Source organism: Sceloporus occidentalis, unplaced genomic scaffold (genome assembly GCF_023333645.1).
Source record: "Sceloporus occidentalis isolate IW3139 unplaced genomic scaffold, rSceOcc1.0.p SCAF_161, whole genome shotgun sequence".
NCBI lineage: Eukaryota > Metazoa > Chordata > Lepidosauria > Squamata > Phrynosomatidae > Sceloporus > Sceloporus occidentalis.
In genome coordinates, this window is record NW_028317141.1 from 473,893 (window position 1) to 490,975 (window position 17,083).

General features: G+C 50.3%; 4 protein-coding genes across 4 annotated transcripts; 2 read left to right on the top strand and 2 right to left on the bottom strand.

Annotated features, from left to right (window-relative positions):
• The first annotated feature begins 1,109 nt into the window (after positions 1-1,109).
• Positions 1,110-1,772, top strand: LOC149279630 (histone H1.5-like). The gene has a single exon (XM_089500878.1). The coding sequence runs from the start codon at positions 1,110-1,112 to the stop codon at positions 1,770-1,772; it is 663 nt and encodes a 220-aa protein (XP_089357004.1).
• Positions 1,773-2,267: 495 nt separating this feature from the next.
• On the bottom strand, positions 2,268-2,678 carry LOC149279631 (histone H3). The gene has a single exon (XM_089500908.1). It carries the CDS (start codon positions 2,676-2,678, stop codon positions 2,268-2,270), a length of 411 nt encoding a protein of 136 aa, XP_089357034.1.
• Positions 2,679-4,435: 1,757 nt separating this feature from the next.
• On the bottom strand, positions 4,436-4,816 carry LOC149279632 (histone H2B 1.1-like). Its single transcript, XM_089500997.1, has one exon. The coding sequence runs from the start codon at positions 4,814-4,816 to the stop codon at positions 4,436-4,438; it is 381 nt and encodes a 126-aa protein (XP_089357123.1).
• A 353-nt stretch (positions 4,817-5,169) lies between these two features.
• LOC149279633 (histone H2A type 2-B) lies at positions 5,170-5,562 on the top strand. Its single transcript, XM_089500951.1, has one exon. It carries the CDS (start codon positions 5,170-5,172, stop codon positions 5,560-5,562), a length of 393 nt encoding a protein of 130 aa, XP_089357077.1.
• The last annotated feature ends 11,521 nt before the right edge of the window (positions 5,563-17,083 follow it).

A 17,083-nucleotide genomic window follows, 5' to 3' on the forward strand; every position in this document is an offset into this window, starting at 1 on the left:
TATAGTCATAAGTCAGTCTGTGTGTTACTATACAGAGGTCATGGTGTGTGGTTTTATACAGAGGTCAGGAGGTTTTGTACAGAAGTCAGGCTGTGTGTTATTATACAGAGGTCAGTCTATATGATCATAGATGTAAAGCTGTGTTTTACGGAGTTCACACAAGCACACACACACACACACACACACAATTCACAAGGATCTTTCCTGTTATTGTCCCTTTCTAGTTCTATACACACGCACTCACGTTAAAGAAATAGTATATACATCATTAATACACAGTGGTGCATGCACACAAACACATTCTCACGCATAACCCTTTCCTCACTGACGTATGCTCACGCGCTAATACACACAAACACACTCTCGCACATAAAACGTCCTGATAAGACAAAACCTAATCTTAATAATTACTTTTATTATTTTGAAAAATAAATAATATAATACGTTAGTAATAAATAACCCCTAAGTAAACTCTTGTCAGCTACGAGTCCTAAGACAATCATCAGACCGGCAGGCAGCCAGGCACGAGCAGTAGAAATACAATTTATTTTAAATTATTTAATTGATTATTATTAGTTAAAAATATCCATCATTTTTAATGTTATTCTTTAATGTATAAATGTTAGGCTATTCTTAAATAATAATTAGTGATTGGGTTATATAAATTTATAGATTAAGTTTAAGGGTAAATTAATCTTTAATAGGTGATATTAAATAATTTATTTTATTAATTATCTGTATTCATTATTTTATTTATTTATTATTTCACACCTCTTGGGTGCTGTTCCCTGGCAGTTTTTTTTTGGGGGGGGGCGGCTGCACGGTGTAGGAAATGCAACTGCTTTGGAGTTAGGATCTAAAATTAGAAGTGTGATGAGACGTTTACACGCAAACGGTAAATATATTTTCCAAACCCCCCTCCCCCTGAATGCAAATCCAGCGATGCCCCGGCAGCATGGGGAGGTTTCAGAATCGGCGTCCAATCATAGACTCGCAGGCTACAGCTCATGAACCAATGAATGTGCGGCAGCTCGTCTATAAAAGCCAAACTTCTGGCGGTTTAACCCCGTGTTTACGTGCAATTGCAGCTTTTTCGTGGCGGCATTGAGATGGCCGAGACAGCTCCTTCCCCGGCACCTCCGCCGGCTGAAACCTCTGCCAAGAAGAAACAGCCGAAGAAGCCGGCAGCTGCAAAAAGCCGGCCTGTGAAGTCCGGTCCCAGTGTCTCCGAATTGATTGTGAAAACAGTCTCTGCGTCCAAGGAGCGCAGCGGAGTGTCTCTCGCAGCTCTTAAAAAAGCACTCGCTGCTGGCGGCTACGACGTAGAAAAGAATAACAGCCGCCTGAAGCTCGCTCTTAAGGGTCTGGTGACTAAAGAGACCCTGATCCAGCTGAAAGGCAGCGGTGCCTCTGGTTCTTTCAAGCTGAATAAGAAGCAGCTGGAGAGCAGAGAGAAGACATCAAAGAAGAAGGAAACTCCCGTAAAGCCTAAAAAAGCAGCCCCTAAGAAGGTTGTGAAGTCGCCCAACAAAGCCCCTGCAGGAGTGAAGAAAAGCCCGAAAAAGATCAAGAAACCGTCGGCCGCTCCCAAGAGTCCCAAGAAGCCTAAGATTAAGGCGAAGAAAGCTGGCAAGAGCCCAGCTAAGAAGGCCACAAAGCCCAAGGCAGCCAAAAGCTCCTCAAAGCCCAAGACATCCAAAAGCCCCTCAAATACCAAGGCTGCCAAAAGCCCCGCTAAGCCCAAGCTTAAAAAGGCAGCCCCCAAAAAGTGAGAAGGGGGGGGGTGTGGGTTTTGGAGCGCCTCTGGTGTGTGCTTTCCCACTTAATTCTTCACACAAAAGGTTCTTTTCAGAACCATCATATCCTCCGAAAATGAAAAAAAAGCGTTTAATCACCCGGCCGCGACTATGTGGGCCACCCGCTGAAAGTCTAGCCCCATACTTGTGTGTTAAGCGTGGATTGACATTCGGCCAGCGCTCTCGCTCGGAGCTCTGTCCGTAACAGAATAGAGATAAGGGGCGGGCTTAAAGATTGTGCTTTGCCGTTACTCGTTATGCCCAGCCGGGGACTCGGCCGCTTAACGGCTCGCTCAGTAGTGGGATAATGGTGTGAGAAGTTTCAAGCTTGGCCACGAGCAACAGGGTTGATTTCGTGCATGCGAAGGGAAACACAAAACACAAGCTCGTTTGAGTGACAATGTGGTGGCTCTTAAAAGAGCCTTTGTGGGAGGATGAGGGGGAAACAGAGTTCGCCCACACAGCGTTTACTTAGGCACGTTCACCTCTGATCCTGCGAGCCAGCTGAATGTCTTTTGGCATGATAGTAACCCGCTTAGCGTGAATAGCGCACAAGTTGGTGTCTTCGAAAAGCCCCACCAGGTAAGCCTCGCTGGCTTCCTGGAGAGCCATAACAGCAGAACTCTGGAAACGTAGATCGGTTTTGAAGTCTTGAGCAATCTCACGGACCAGCCGCTGGAAAGGCAGTTTTCTGATAAGCAGCTCCGTAGACTTCTGGTAACGGCGGATTTCCCTAAGCGCTACGGTGCCCGGGCGGTAACGATGTGGCTTTTTCACGCCACCGGTAGCCGGAGCGCTTTTCCTCGCAGCTTTGGTCGCCAACTGCTTCCGGGGAGCCTTTCCTCCGGTGGACTTACGGGCTGTCTGCTTCGTGCGAGCCATACTGATGCGTACGGATCTGATTCACGACGGATACAACGTAACTGTAACGATTCTGTGGCCAACTCAACCCCTTTATAGAGTAGCGGTAAACGTGATTGGATACGCTTAATCACGCCCCTCTTTTTCATAGGCTAGGACGATGGTTTGAAAAAGCCAGCCTTTGATCAAGAGACTTCGGTTAGAGAGTTATCTTTTTTTTGTTGTTGTTGTTAATTAAATTAAATGCTCGAATCGGTCATTTATTCGTTAGCTGCGGTTCTTTTTTTTATTTATTTCTTCTCCTCTCTTTTGGTCAGCCTCCTACCTAGTGAACCTGTGTACTGGCTGACCGTTAACAGCGATACGGCGACAGCTAAAAGCCCGCCTTTATCTTGGCCGCCGTTTGGCGTTTATTTACAGCGATATGCTGCCACCTAGTGGTAAATGAGGGATCGTCGAAAGCGATCTCCCGCGGGCAGGCTTTTGATATTCCTAAATAGCCAATCGGTGTCTGAGGCACGCTTGGGAGCTTCTCCAGCCAACCAACGAGAAGCATATATGAAAAAAAGCAACGCCCCCTTGAGGCAGAATGGTGCAGTTCCCCATCAGGTCCGTCCAGTACGCATAAAAGAAAGCGGACCGGCCGTAGGCGAGTATTGTGCTGTAAAACTCGTAGAGTAAACGTGATCATGTCTGGCCGTGGCAAAGGAGGTAAGGGACTCGGGAAAGGTGGCGCAAAGAGGCACAGGAAGGTGCTTCGGGATAACATCCAGGGTATCACCAAGCCTGCTATCCGCCGTTTGGCTCGCCGAGGAGGTGTAAAGCGTATCTCTGGGCTGATCTATGAGGAGACTCGCGGTGTGCTCAAAGTGTTTTTGGAGAACGTGATTCGTGACGCAGTCACTTATACTGAGCATGCCAAGAGGAAAACCGTTACTGCTATGGACGTGGTGTATGCCTTGAAACGCCAAGGCCGTACTCTGTACGGTTTTGGAGGTTAAGCTTGTTGACTCGTCACTGGAACACCCAACGGCTCTTTTCAGAGCCACCCACACCCTCTCTTAGGCTATGATCATGTTGTCCCCGTGTCGGCCCGCGTTTTTCTATGCACACCTTGAAATAGCCAGCTTAATAGTGGCTGGGTCTGGCTATAGATTGAGTTACTGGCAGGACCGGAGTGCTGGGAGTTGGGCCCGTTTGCAGAACATGTGCTGGAATCAGCAGCTGGTGTCCTCCAAAAGCTGGCTTGAATGGGGGCCGGCCCGGGATTAGTAGGTTCCGTCTGGTGTGTGGTTATCTTAATTCTGTACGTCCCAGTATGTGTGTGATTTTGATTATGCCTTTGTCGTCCCCTCATGTCTTATCCTGTCCGTGTGCCACATGTCCTACCCACGACACTACAGAGTCATGGCTTAGTCAATAGCCCCACGATGTAGCTCAGCTTCGGCTAGCCGCAGTGGTAAAGCAGCCCCTTCTCTCTGCAACGCTGGTTCTGTCTGGCTGTGAAGGGGTTAGTCTCTTGGGTCCCAGCAGGAGAAAAGGTCGTTGCCATCACAGAAGCCCCTTCACCTTGGGCTTTTCGTCCCAAGCAGTTTGGTCGATGGGCACGATACCCCAGCTAACCTGGAGGAGTGAGGAGCACATTTCAATGCTCACAAATGCTCTTCCCAAACCTAGCAGTCCGACAAAATGGGCTAGATCAGTTACATAGCTCTGAGACAGACCATGTGGGTGGCTCTCAAAAGAGCCTTTGTTTAAAAAGGGAGAGAACGAGAACTTTACTTGGCGCTGGTGTACTTGGTAACAGCCTTGGTGCCCTCTGACACAGCGTGCTTAGCCAGCTCTCCAGGAAGGAGGAGGCGTACAGCAGTCTGAATCTCCCGAGAAGTGATGGTGGAGCGCTTGTTGTAGTGGGCTAGGCGTGAAGCTTCCCCGGCAATGCGCTCAAAGATGTCATTGACAAACGAGTTCATGATGCCCATGGCCTTGGAGGAAATGCCAGTGTCGGGATGCACCTGCTTCAGTACTTTGTACACATAAATCGCATAACTTTCTTTTCTGCTTTTCCTGCGCTTCTTCCCATCTTTTTTCTGGGTCTTCGTAACAGCTTTCTTAGAGCCTTTCTTCGGAGCAGGCGCAGACTTCGCTGGATCAGGCATCGCGTCTGCTGTCCTTCCAAGACGCAACGCAGGCAAACAGGATGAACGCTGAAGTGTTACTGCGCTGGGCCCTTCCCTTTATAGGCACCGCATGCAAATAAGGCTGTTTTGCTGTCTCGCGTCCGATTCGATGAGGATGTCACGTGAGAAGATGCGGCCGCCCATGAACCGCAGTGCCTACACCGATTGGTGTCTCAGACTATTTCCACCCGATTGGCTGCTTTGGAAAGGAACCAATCAGTGACGATGAGCGTCACGGGGGGAAGCTACAAATAGCTGGGTAAATGTGCGGTGGTTTTTTGTAACGTACTTCTTAATCTATTATCCGCGTGGTCCTTTGTCGAGCGAAAAGCATGTCTGGCAGAGGAAAACAAGGTGGAAAGGTTCGGGCTAAGGCAAAGACACGTTCTTCTCGTGCTGGTCTGCAGTTCCCTGTCGGCCGTGTGCATAGGCTTCTTCGCAAGGGTAATTATGCCGAGAGAGTAGGCGCCGGCGCACCCGTGTATTTGGCAGCGGTGTTGGAGTATCTGACTGCTGAGATACTGGAGTTGGCTGGTAACGCTGCACGCGACAACAAAAAGACCCGTATCATTCCTCGCCACCTGCAACTCGCCGTTCGTAACGACGAGGAGCTCAATAAGCTGCTCGGCGGGGTCACCATTGCTCAGGGAGGTGTTCTACCCAACATCCAGGCGGTGCTCTTGCCCAAGAAGACAGAGAGCCACAAACCTGCCAAGAGCAAGTGAGTGCAGCAATCGGTAACCGCAGGGCAATTAGCCAGCACCACCAACGGCTCTTTTCAGAGCCACCCATAATCTCTGGAACAAGCTATATCTTCCCTTGCTATAAACTTGCTGCAAACGTCTTTAAAGGCAACTGTTTTCCACTGAAGATGTTCAGCCCGATGTTTAGTTGCTGAGTTTAACGGTGGCTAAACACCATTCATACAAGCTACATCATACACCCTACCCCCCCCCCCGTCCGTTTCAGGGTTAAAATTCGAGGCAAAGCTGCCAGCACTTAAATGGATAAATATGGTTCTCAAGAAAGGTGGGTGGGCAAGTGCTACCACACGGTGGCAGCATTGCATAGGAAATTGTGGTTTACCGCAAATTAAAGTGGCAGAAGCCGGGGAATCCCTCAGCTGTGTGATGATCGTGTAGCTGGCAATGGTCTGGGGAGCGTATTAATGAATTTGATAATCACTGTGAGAGAGACCCGTGAGTAGCTCCATTGTAGACATCTCCCTTGCCTCTGAAAGCTTAATTGCTAAGAAGGGATTAACCCTTCATTTACCCCAAAGTAGTGATGCGAAGTTCGGATCAGTAAAGTGAATCGGATCATTTCGAGTCGTTCATTGAAATGATCCGATTCATGATCCAAATCTTCGGGTCACTCAGTGTGACTCATAGGAGTTACTGTTTCCCCAGTCCCTCCCTGCAGTCAAACTAACGATTGGCCCCGCCCCTTTCATTAGGGTCAATGAACCCTCCTGCCTGTCTGCCTACTGTAGCGATGTCACTGAAGGCAGAGAATCGTTCAGAGATTCGAACCATTCAGAGAATATCACTGACACCATACTTTTATAAATAAATACATTAATAATCTTAACTGCCCCCAGGATTTAGATTCCCCTTAGATTGCCCACCTTTAGATTGTTTTACCTCTAACTGCACCTTTAGTTAACTTTATTAAATTAACCCTCAGTCCTCAGCATTAAATTAACCCTAAACACCCCATTAACCATTACTGCCCCTAAATTAACCCTGAAGCGGCAGTGGGCAACAGACTGGCCGGATAGGAGGGTGGTAACATACTAGGGTGAGCTAAGTAGATGGTGATAGACCAAGGGGTTGATAGACAGGGGGCAGCATGCTAGAGGGTAACATGCATTTGGTTGGTTACTAGGGCAGAACAGGGATGCGGCAGAAGACTGGACACAGCAGACAAGGGACAGGCAGTCATCAGACTGGGGGCATGCAGTAAAGAATAGGCAGGCAGTGGACTGAGAGGGATCATGCAGGAATAAATAGTAAGGCAGCAAAGTAGGGGCAGGTAGTTAGCCATAAATCAAGGAGGAGATAGGCAGGCAAAACCAAACCGAAGAGGTACAAGCAGACAGCATTAGACTGGGTACGGGAAAGTAGCATTAGACCGAGGGAGGTACAGCCAGTCAGCAACAAGAGGGAATAGGAGGGAAAAAGAAAGGCGGGAATATGGTGGGAGCAGGCAGGTGGCAGACTGGGAAAAATATGCAGAAATTAATAACCATGCAGACAGAGTGAAACAGACAAGCAGTGGCAGGACACTGGGAGAGGAACTCACAGGCGACAGAAGAAGGGGACGCAGGTAGGTGAGTCAGGTGACAACAGACAGCGGGACAAGCAGGAAAAGCAACAGAAAGGTAGTGAACAGGCAGCATTAGCAACAGAACAGTGGGCACATACAGGAGGCAACAGACTGGGGGAGGCTGCAAATGGGTAGCAGCAGATAGATGGAAACCAGGCAGCTGATATTTGACTTTGGTAAGGAAAACTGTCAGAAAGTAGGCGAGAAGCAGAGTGGGGGAAACAGGTAGTTAGTGGAGTAGGAAGGAGGAACAGAAAGGTGTCAGCAGATTAGCAAGGGAACAGGAAGGGGCGAATAGGTAGGCAACAAACCTGGAAGGGATCGCGATTTTTAACCCTGTGCAGGATTACACTTACTAAGCCATAGAAACACCTAATAATGGTCCAAATTACATGTTTTAAATGCAGCTCCATGTTACTTACGACACTACGCTTATAGGCAGGGGGCACCATACTAGAGGGCAGAAGGCATGTGATAGCTTACTAGGTGGGAACAGTCTTGCTGCAGAGATCTGTACAGCCACATCGGCGGCAGCTATGGCAGAAGAACTGAGCCGGTGTCGGGAACAGGCAACGAAGAAGTTCCGCAATAGATTACAGAGGAGGATGGCATTCTACGGAGCCACTCCATCTGCAGAAACAGTCTGTAGGACGGTAATGGAAATGGATCGGCAGTTCAAGGTGGACCTGGATCTACAGAGGAATGCGTCACGAGGAGCTGATGAGTATAAGTGGGAAGCTCCGTTATGGGACTTTGAGACTCGAGTTAAGGTCGCCCTGACGATACAGGGAGGGCCGATTCCAGAGGAAGTACGGCTGGAATGGAGAGCCCTGATTCGGCTAGAGCTGTGGGAAGATGCCATGGAAAACTGGTACAACTGCAGAAGCGAGAACCTGCCTACCCCAGAACAACGCTTCGGGGAGCTGTTTAAGCTGCGGCGTCGCCGGATGAGATGACAGCCCACCGAGGAGGAAGTAGCCACACTGGAGAAGTTGGTGGCGAAGGAGCTCGAGCTCGGGGACCTATACCGAGCATTATATTGGGCTGCAGCCCAGCAGGAGTGGGGGTCCGGAAATCACTATTCTCCGGAAGGTGAGGACCTCTATGTCCCTGGCTTAGATTGGGAAGCTTTTGAAGCAGAAGACGACTTTGGTAGTTCGGAGAGCTATAGGTTCTGGGACCTGTACAAGGACCGCGAGGAAATGCTGCCGCTTTCCCAAGAACTGACCCTGGCAGCTGACTTAGAAGGGCTAGTCTACAGGGAATGGTGCCTGGAGATGGAATACTTAGGGCTGCTGGAAGGCGGCCTTTCCATGACACGGGAGTCGACAGATCCTGCAGTTCCAGCTGAAGCACTGACAACAGGGCAGAGGGACGCTGTTCTCTGCCCAGCACCATGCGCCCCTCCTACTCCGGCTGAAATGCTGGCAGCGGGGCAGAGTGCCGCTGGCCTCTGCCTGCCCCACGGTGAAGGGTCCCCGCCTGCTAGCAGGGACCCACCAGGGCAGAGCAACGCGATCCTCTGCCCAGCACCGCAAAATGCCAGACCGGCAGAAGAGCCGGCCACAGGGCAGAGTGCTTTTGGCCTCTGCTCATCCCCCAGTACGGTGTCCCGGCCGGCTAACGAGGACCAACCAGCAGAAGCGCTGGCACCTGTAGAGAGCATCGCTGACATCTGTCCTGCATCAGCAATCCTCGCTCAGGCTGAAGCACCGGCAATAGGGCAGAATGCTGCTGGTGTCTACCTGTCCCACAGCGAAGGGTCCCCACCTGCTAGCAGGGACCCACCATCGGAAGAGCCGGCGACAGGGCAGAGTGACGCTGTCCGCTGCCCAGCACTGTTCCCCACACCAGCAGAAGCGCTGGCAACTGGGCAGAAAGTTGCTGACCTCTGCCCTGCCCCGCCTACATCCCCATCATCTGGATTAACCCGGGGCCGTCACAGGGATTATCTCCAGCAGACAGCCAGGACCTGCCACCAGGGAGTGACCACCATTCTTTCAGTTTAATGTTGTATAAATCAGTCTCCCCCCCTATTGCATTGTTAATCTCGTTACTGCCCCTGTTGTCTCTGGGAGGCAGATTAAGGGGGCGGTTTGTGTCCCAATATCTTGTTTTATGTAAATGTTTGTTTTGCTCGATATATCCAGCCCTGTGTGTCCAACATATATCAGTCTTCGTTTTTGGTTTTACCCTACACTGAGTTTCGGCTAGTGACTGGGGAACCGGGGAAAGTGTGGTGTCCCAGGCTAAGGGAGCACAAGACAGCGGAGGTAGTCGGTCGGACTAGCCAGCTCCATGACATTGGTGGCAGCGGTGGGATTTCTTCTTAGTCTGAGGGACACTTACTTTCTACCGGGATTGACCGACAGGACGGCAGACTTCGGTCGCCTTGACGAGGACATGGATGTGGTATCAGAATTCCAGGGGCTACTGCGGGTCATCCTCTCCTGCTACACCACTACTCTGCCTACAGAACAATACCAGAATCTGAGGCAACTGGTTCGACGGTCACTATGGCAGAGGGCTGTTATATTCCGGGGTCAGTGTCTTCCAAGCTCCGAACAAAAGATTAGAGACCAGCGGGAACTACGGATGTTATTCCTGGGACAGCAACCCCAGGAGCAATGGGTATCCGAATTGGACAAGCTGGTCCAACAGGAGGTAGAGCTGGAAGATCACTATAGGGCTCTGCAGTGGTATACAGAACAAGCATATTGGGGAACTGCGAAATAATGTTCTCCAGAGGGCTATGACTGTGGTGGCCTGGGATTATTATGGGATAGTCTTCAGGAGGATCCGGACTTCGGAAGTACAGCGGAGTGGCGGATTGAGGACATCCGGGATTTCAGGGAGTGGGACCTCCCAGATGCACTAGGAGTTAAAGGTGATTTAGACTTTTTAATTACACAGGAGTGGGAACTGGAGAAGGCGTATAAAAAACTGTTTGACCGTGTTCAACAGAATGCCCCAGTGTCCAGGGATTTTGTGGATGTGATTGAGTCGTCATCTGAGGATTTTGACTCAGGCGGGGTGGATGGGACTGCGGTCTCCACCCCTGAGTCAGAGGGATACTGGGCAGCTAATCCAGATCCAATACCAGAGCTATGTGACTTTACACCACAACCGGATCCAGAGATTGTGGATCTAATTGATTTTACATCTGAGGATGTTAATCCAAGAGGGGTGGATAACACTGCGGTCTCCACACCTGGGTCCTCAGAATGCTGGGCAGTCTGCCCAGATCCCTTAGCCCCAGCTGAAGAGCTGGCAACAGGGCAGAGCCCTGCTGGCTTCTGCCCCACACCTGCAATGGCTACAGGGATCCAGGGAGATGCGGCAGCCGGCCCTTCTCCCCAGCGGCAGCTCACATGTACGGGAGCGGAGGAACCGGCCCTCCCTCCCCAGTGGCAGGCCAACCCAGAAGATGCCCTAACCCCAGCTGAAGCGCTGGCAACAGGGCAGAGCATCGCTGGCCTCTGCCCAGCACCTACCAAAGCTGCAGGAATTCAGGGAGATACAGCGGCCGACCCGCCTCCCCAGCAGAAGCAGGGAGGTGGAACAGCCGGTCCATCTCCCCAGCGGCAGAACCTAATTCCGGGATCGGAGGAACCTGACCTCCCTCCTCAACGGCAGCAGGAGCACCAGGGAGGGGATGCAGGCGGCATCACTCCCCAGCGGTACCCGGGAGATGGCGCAGCCGGCCCATCTCCCCAGCAGCAGCAGGAGCACCAATTCTGGGAGGGCATTGATGGGCCAAATAAACTGACTGACTACGGAGTCAACCCGTTTGGGGTCTCATCCTGTGTCAGTCCAATTCGAAGGGGGGAGAATTGTGACGGAAGCCTCCATCACTGGGACCACTGGAGAAGCCTGACTGCCAGGCTCCTCCCTATTGACTATGGGCCCTGGGTTTGTAAAGGCTTCTGTGGCTACCCCCAGCAGTATCATCTCATCACTGGCTGAGGGGATTATCTCCGGCAGACAGCCAGGATCTGCCACCAGGGAGTGACCACCATTCTTTCAGTTTAATGTTGTATAAATCAGTCTCCCCCCTATTGTATTGTTAATCTCGTTACTGCCCCTGCTGTCTCTGGGAGGCAGATTAAGGGGGCGGTTTGTGTCCCAATATCTTGTTTTATGTAAATGTGTGTTTTGCTGGATATATCCAGCCCTGTGTGTCCAACATATATCAGTCTTCGTTTTTGGTTTTACCCTACACTGAGTTTTGGCTAGTGACTGGGGAACCGGGGAAAGTGTGGTGTCCCAGGCTAAGGGAGCACAAGACAGCGGAGGTAGTCGGTCGGACTAGCCAGCTCCGTGACAGTGATCCTGAGGGGTGATCCGCTCCTGTGGATGGTGTAGGCTTTCTTTTCTCCGGGCAAGTAGCACTAATGTGCCCCACTTTTTTACAAATAAACCACCTGCAACTATCCCCAATGCGTAGAAATGGCAGAAGATGCTACAGTAGGCTTGGTTATGGGGAGCTGTGGTGCAGTGGTCTTCCAGCTGGATGCTCCCTTAGTAATACCAACAAGTGCAGTGTAGCTCTCGGTGGAACGCTTCTGCAAAGTCCGGAATTTATTTCGGTACACCTCAGGAGTAAGGTTGTACCGTTTCTGCAGTGCAGCCTTAATTGCCTCACAGTCCTGGTCAAATTCTGCTGGTAGCTCTGCAAATGCTTCCAGTGCAGGCCCTCTGAGACCAGGGGTGAGGTACTTTGCCCACTGGTCCTTTGGTAATGGTACTGCCTGCAAACCTTTTCAAAACTGCGCAGGAAAACATACAGATCCCCATCTTTGTCCAAAGTTGGGAAATTCTCTGCAAGTGGTTTGGGTGCAGAAAAGTCTTTCAAACCAACACTGATAGGCGAGGCACTTAACCTCTCCAACTCTGCCGGTTTTAGTTCATGCTCTCTTGCCGCCTGGCGCTCTGCAGCCTCCTGATATTTAAGGATGAGCTGAAGTCTTAGGTCCACGTATTTGAAAACAGTTTGTAGATAAGAGTCCAAGGGATCTCCAGATCTCGTAGCGTCACTGACATCAGCTGCAGGTATCACTTTGTGCTGCTTGTTGTATGTCATAGTCCACCAATGCTTGTACTTGCTCCTCTTTAGTTTTTCCCCAGCAGGGAATCAATCTCTCACGGCAAAGATGGTCTAGTGCTGCCTTGGACTCCGCTTGGTACTCTATTTCAAACTGGCCCAAACAAGTGATAGCAAAAAAGAAAAACAGAGAAAAGGTGGGGCTGTTGAGGTGTAAATATACTAAGTGTTGCACAGATTGCTGCCGACTACGCCAATTGTTGTGGATCCTGCCGACTACGCCAATTGTTGTGGATCCTGCTGACTACGCCAATTGTTGTGGTTGTGGCCTGATTCTAACTTTAAATTATTTAATTAAGGTTATCAGGGAACCTTAATAACAACAATAAATTTTATTAAATCTATATACACTCTGTATCTTGATATACAAATGGTATATAATATGAGGTATTCCAGTCGATCATATGGTGAGAAATACTTAAATACTGTGGTGAATGGTAATTATACTTTAATGATCAGCAGAATTAAAATCACACACCAGTCTTAACAGATTGCAATAACATAACAATAATACTTAGCTTCGGTAGATGGTCAGCTTACAGAGATGATGAAGAAACCCAGCAAAACAATATCAAGTGTAACGCGGTTGGTCATAACGACTACTTGATGAAACGTGGGAAGGATTCCGGTCTATAACCCAGGGCGCTTACAAACAGGTGAAGCCCTCTGGATCCAGGCACCGTCAAGCCCTGGATTGAAGTTCCTCTAGCACATGGTGTATGGTTCTTTTTAAGGTGTTTTTTACTATAGTATTGATACGGTTGCTATGTAAATAGCAACTGTATCAATTGTAAACTAGTAACAGTTTTTTCGGTTAAAAGGTGCACAGTATTTCGGTTGTAACCATGCACACCGGAATCACTAACACATCCTATACCTACACACATGTGAATAAAACAAAATGTGCCTCTGCCTAAATGTAACTAAGCAACACCAATCACACAAGAACTGGCTGTTATCGCCTCAGGCTAGGATAGCTTGTATAGCAACTTTGTTGTTGTTGTTGGTGGGATCCTAGGACAACTATTGACCAGTAGGTCAATAGTTCAGCCTTTATATTAAATTAATTCTGCTGTCATTCTGCTGTCTATGACGTAAATCACAAATTAGGAAAATCATTTTCATAACACTAAGTATGCACCGAGTTCAGCATTTGACAATTGAGAAACAATTTCTTTTTAGTGCCCGGATTAACTAGCAAATTTGGCAACACTGAAATCTGGAAAAATCTTTTAGTTATCCCATCGCTGCACCAGGGGCGTAACTAGAAGCCTCAGGGCCCCGGTGCGAGAATCTGTTAAGGGCCTCCCCCAACCCAATCTACCCCCTTCTCACACCATCAACCCCCTTCTCATGCTATCTACCCCCTCTCCCTACCCCCCTTCTCACTATCTACCCTTTCCCTACCCCCTTCTCACTGTCTACCCTCTCCCTACCCCCTTCTCATTATCTACCCTCTTCCTACCCCCACCTTCTCATTATCTACCCTCTCCCTACCCCCCATTCGCACTAACTAGCCTCTTCCTACCCCCACCTTCTCACTATCTACCCTCTCCCTACCCCCCTTTGTAGGTCACTTACCGTGCAGTCCTCTGGTGGGAGCGCGAGGCCTCTGTCTCGCTGCCTTGCCGCGGTGTGCACGGCTTCACTGCTGAGCGCCGGCATATGACGTCATGGCACCGGAGACAGACGCCTCACGCTCCCACCACTGCAGTCGGGGCAGCACTGAGGCAGGCGCCTGCGGAGGCAGAGGAGACAGAAGGGCGCCGAGCGGTTGCTGAAAACGACCACTCGGCACCCCTTGGGCCCCCCTGACTGGCAGAACTCTAGGGCCTGGTCGCAGTCGTGACCCCTGCAACCCCGGTAGTTCCGCCACTGGCTGCCACCAAGTTTGTCACGATCAGGACTACTTGCCAAGCCGTGACAATGTGGAGGGTGTGGGTATGAAGGGGTTAATAGCACCAGGCCTCTGGATTTACTATCTTCACCCCTCAAAGGCATCAGTTATACCAAATTAACTCCCAAATCCTGCCTTTATCCCCCCAGGTAGTCTGCCACCACCAGGCCCGGACTGGGACAAAAAATAGGCCCGGGCATTTAAGCCCGAGCAGCCCATATTTATTTATTTATTGTTAAAGCCCACCCTTCATGTACCATCTTTGCATTTACTCATTCACACAAATCATTAACACATTCATAAATGCAGTCTCCCAAATCATTCAAGCAATTCATCCACACATGAATTCATTAATTGTCATACGCATTCACACAATTCATCCACACATTTATTCATTCATTCTCATATGCATTCACACTACCCCCTCTCCCCATCTTATCTGCCCCTTCTCACTATGTTCCCCCTTTTCACTATGTACCCCCTCTCACTATCTATCCCCTCTCCCCATTTCTCACTATCTAACCTCCCTCTGCCTCTTCTCACTGCACTCCCCTCCCTCACCCTACTTACCTTGTTGCCGGAGCAAGCAGCAACTGCGGCCGGGCCCGCGGCAGGACCGGACTGACTGGGCCTATGCGGCCTCTACGGCCGCATTAACGCAGGGCATAATGGGCACCTGCCCCTTAAGCCCACCGCAACTGCAACCGGGTCCGCCACTCTAAGGGGCCGGGAAGACCCCACCAGGGCCGGCCTTAGGGTTCTGCGGCCGCACAGGGCTTACATTAAAACATCGGGGTTTTTTTTTTAAAACTTTATTTAACATGGAGGATGTTAAATAAAAAAAACAAAAAAAAACCCCGATGTGGGGGCGTGGCCTGCTCGCGACCATGATGGCTGCTTGAATCCGGAGCTCCTCGATATCTGGTCCTAATTTCGCTTCGGTTTCGCTCCTGTCACAGCGATGGGCAAACATAATAAACCCAGCGGCACCCCGAAACCTTCGGGACCTAGGGAAAAAAGGTTGCTTACCTCCTTCTTCCACGCAACGTCCGATCAGGACTCTCGTGATTCCTGCACCAGGCCGCCATCTCCTGCTACCAGCGTGGTTAGTGAGGCACCTGATGACGCTGCCATGGACGGGGACTCGTCCTCACTTGCTCAGCCGCCTCGCACCTGGAGAGAGAAGCTGGATTCGTTACCTACGAAGGGAGACATCGCGGGAATTATTGAAAGAGCTACACAAGGCATACGATCCAGTCTCTCAGAGATACCGGCTGACATCCGCCATATTGGGGGCCGTGTGGCGGCGCTGGAAGACGATCAGCCGCGTATTTTTCATACGGTTGACTCCCTGACTTCCCACATGCGGCATCAATCGACTTTAATCCAACAGCTATCCAGGAAACTGGAAGATCTCGACAACAGAGGTCGAAGGAACAATCTCCGTGTGCGGGGCCTACCTGAGTCTATAGAGCACATGGATTTGCCGTCTACACTCCAGTCTATGTTTAATTTGATCCTGCAGCGACCTGAGGACACTGAGATTCGCTTTGACAGGGCTCATAGGGCACTCCGCCAAAAGCCCTCTGGCACTATGCCCCCCAGAGACGTGATCTGCTGTCTACAAGACTTTTCCCTCAAGGAACTCATCGCTCGTGCCTTTCGCAATCGCCCCACGTTTACCTGGGATTCTTCCACGATTACGGTGTTCCAGGATTTATCGCCGGCTACGCTACAGTCTCGTCGTCTGCTACAGCCTATTACGAGGGCGCTTCGTGAGGCAAATATCCCCTATCAATGGGGCTTCCCCTTTGCCCTAATCGTGCGGCGCAATAACGGAACTCATGTCATCCGTCAACATGGCGACGTTCGCGGATTTCTCGAAGCCTTAAACCTTCCTCATTGTGAGGTCACTGATTGGGAATACTCCTTTCAGGCGCCGGCCTATCTCTCTGATCCCGCCAAGGCCTGGTCTCCTGGACCGCAGCGACCCAAACGTATGAGGCGACAGGATGACCAGCGTACGTGAGGATCTTTCGACCTTCATTTACTTCCACCTCCTCTACACTACCCACCACCGCTAGCTGACCACCACCGCAGAGGCCGAGTCTCGTCTGCGCTTTCCTTGTACCCGCATGCCATTACCACCCTGTGGCTCCCTGGGTTCTGCTTTCTGCAGCATCCCAGGCTTTCTGGACTGCCTCGGACCGCTGCGGACTCTAACCGTGCTCCTATCAGATTGTGCCTCTCCGGCGTAGACTACCTAGTCGTACGGGACACGGTATTATGCCTACGGGCTTTGCTTACGGTTTGGGGGATGTTTGTACCCCCGAAATATGTTTTTGTTTTTCATTCCTGTTTGTGTACGTGTGTCGGGTATGTTCGTCATGATTACACATATATATTCACTCATTTTCCTTCACTGCGGTATGTTCTTTCACAGATGTCTCCCTCGCGCATGCATTTTGGATGGGTGGCTGTGCGTATCCCTCTGTCACTCCCCTACTTTACTACACGGGGTAGCGCCTCTACCCGGAATGATTCTCCCGTTAACCTTCTTTCTTTGCGGCTGCTCTCGCTTCTTATGTAGGTTTACCTCATGGCCCATTACATTGTTATATGTTGTTACCTTTTTATTTGGGATCTTAAGCAGACCAGATGTCCCACTTTGCTCCATATACCTTTCCCTTTACGCACTTATACTCCCCCAGAGCCGGCCTGCTTCGGCTCTTTTCAGAGTCGTGGCCTTGGTTCATGACCTACCGATAGGTTGCATGGCTCATTATTTGATGCCTCGGCATCCAGGGCCTCTTGCTGCGTCTTGCACGCACATTCTGGCCCATGGTTTTTGTTTTAGTTTTTTTGTCGTTTTTGTTTTCTCGGGTTCTGTTTGTTTTGGTTTTTCTTTGTTTTTGCG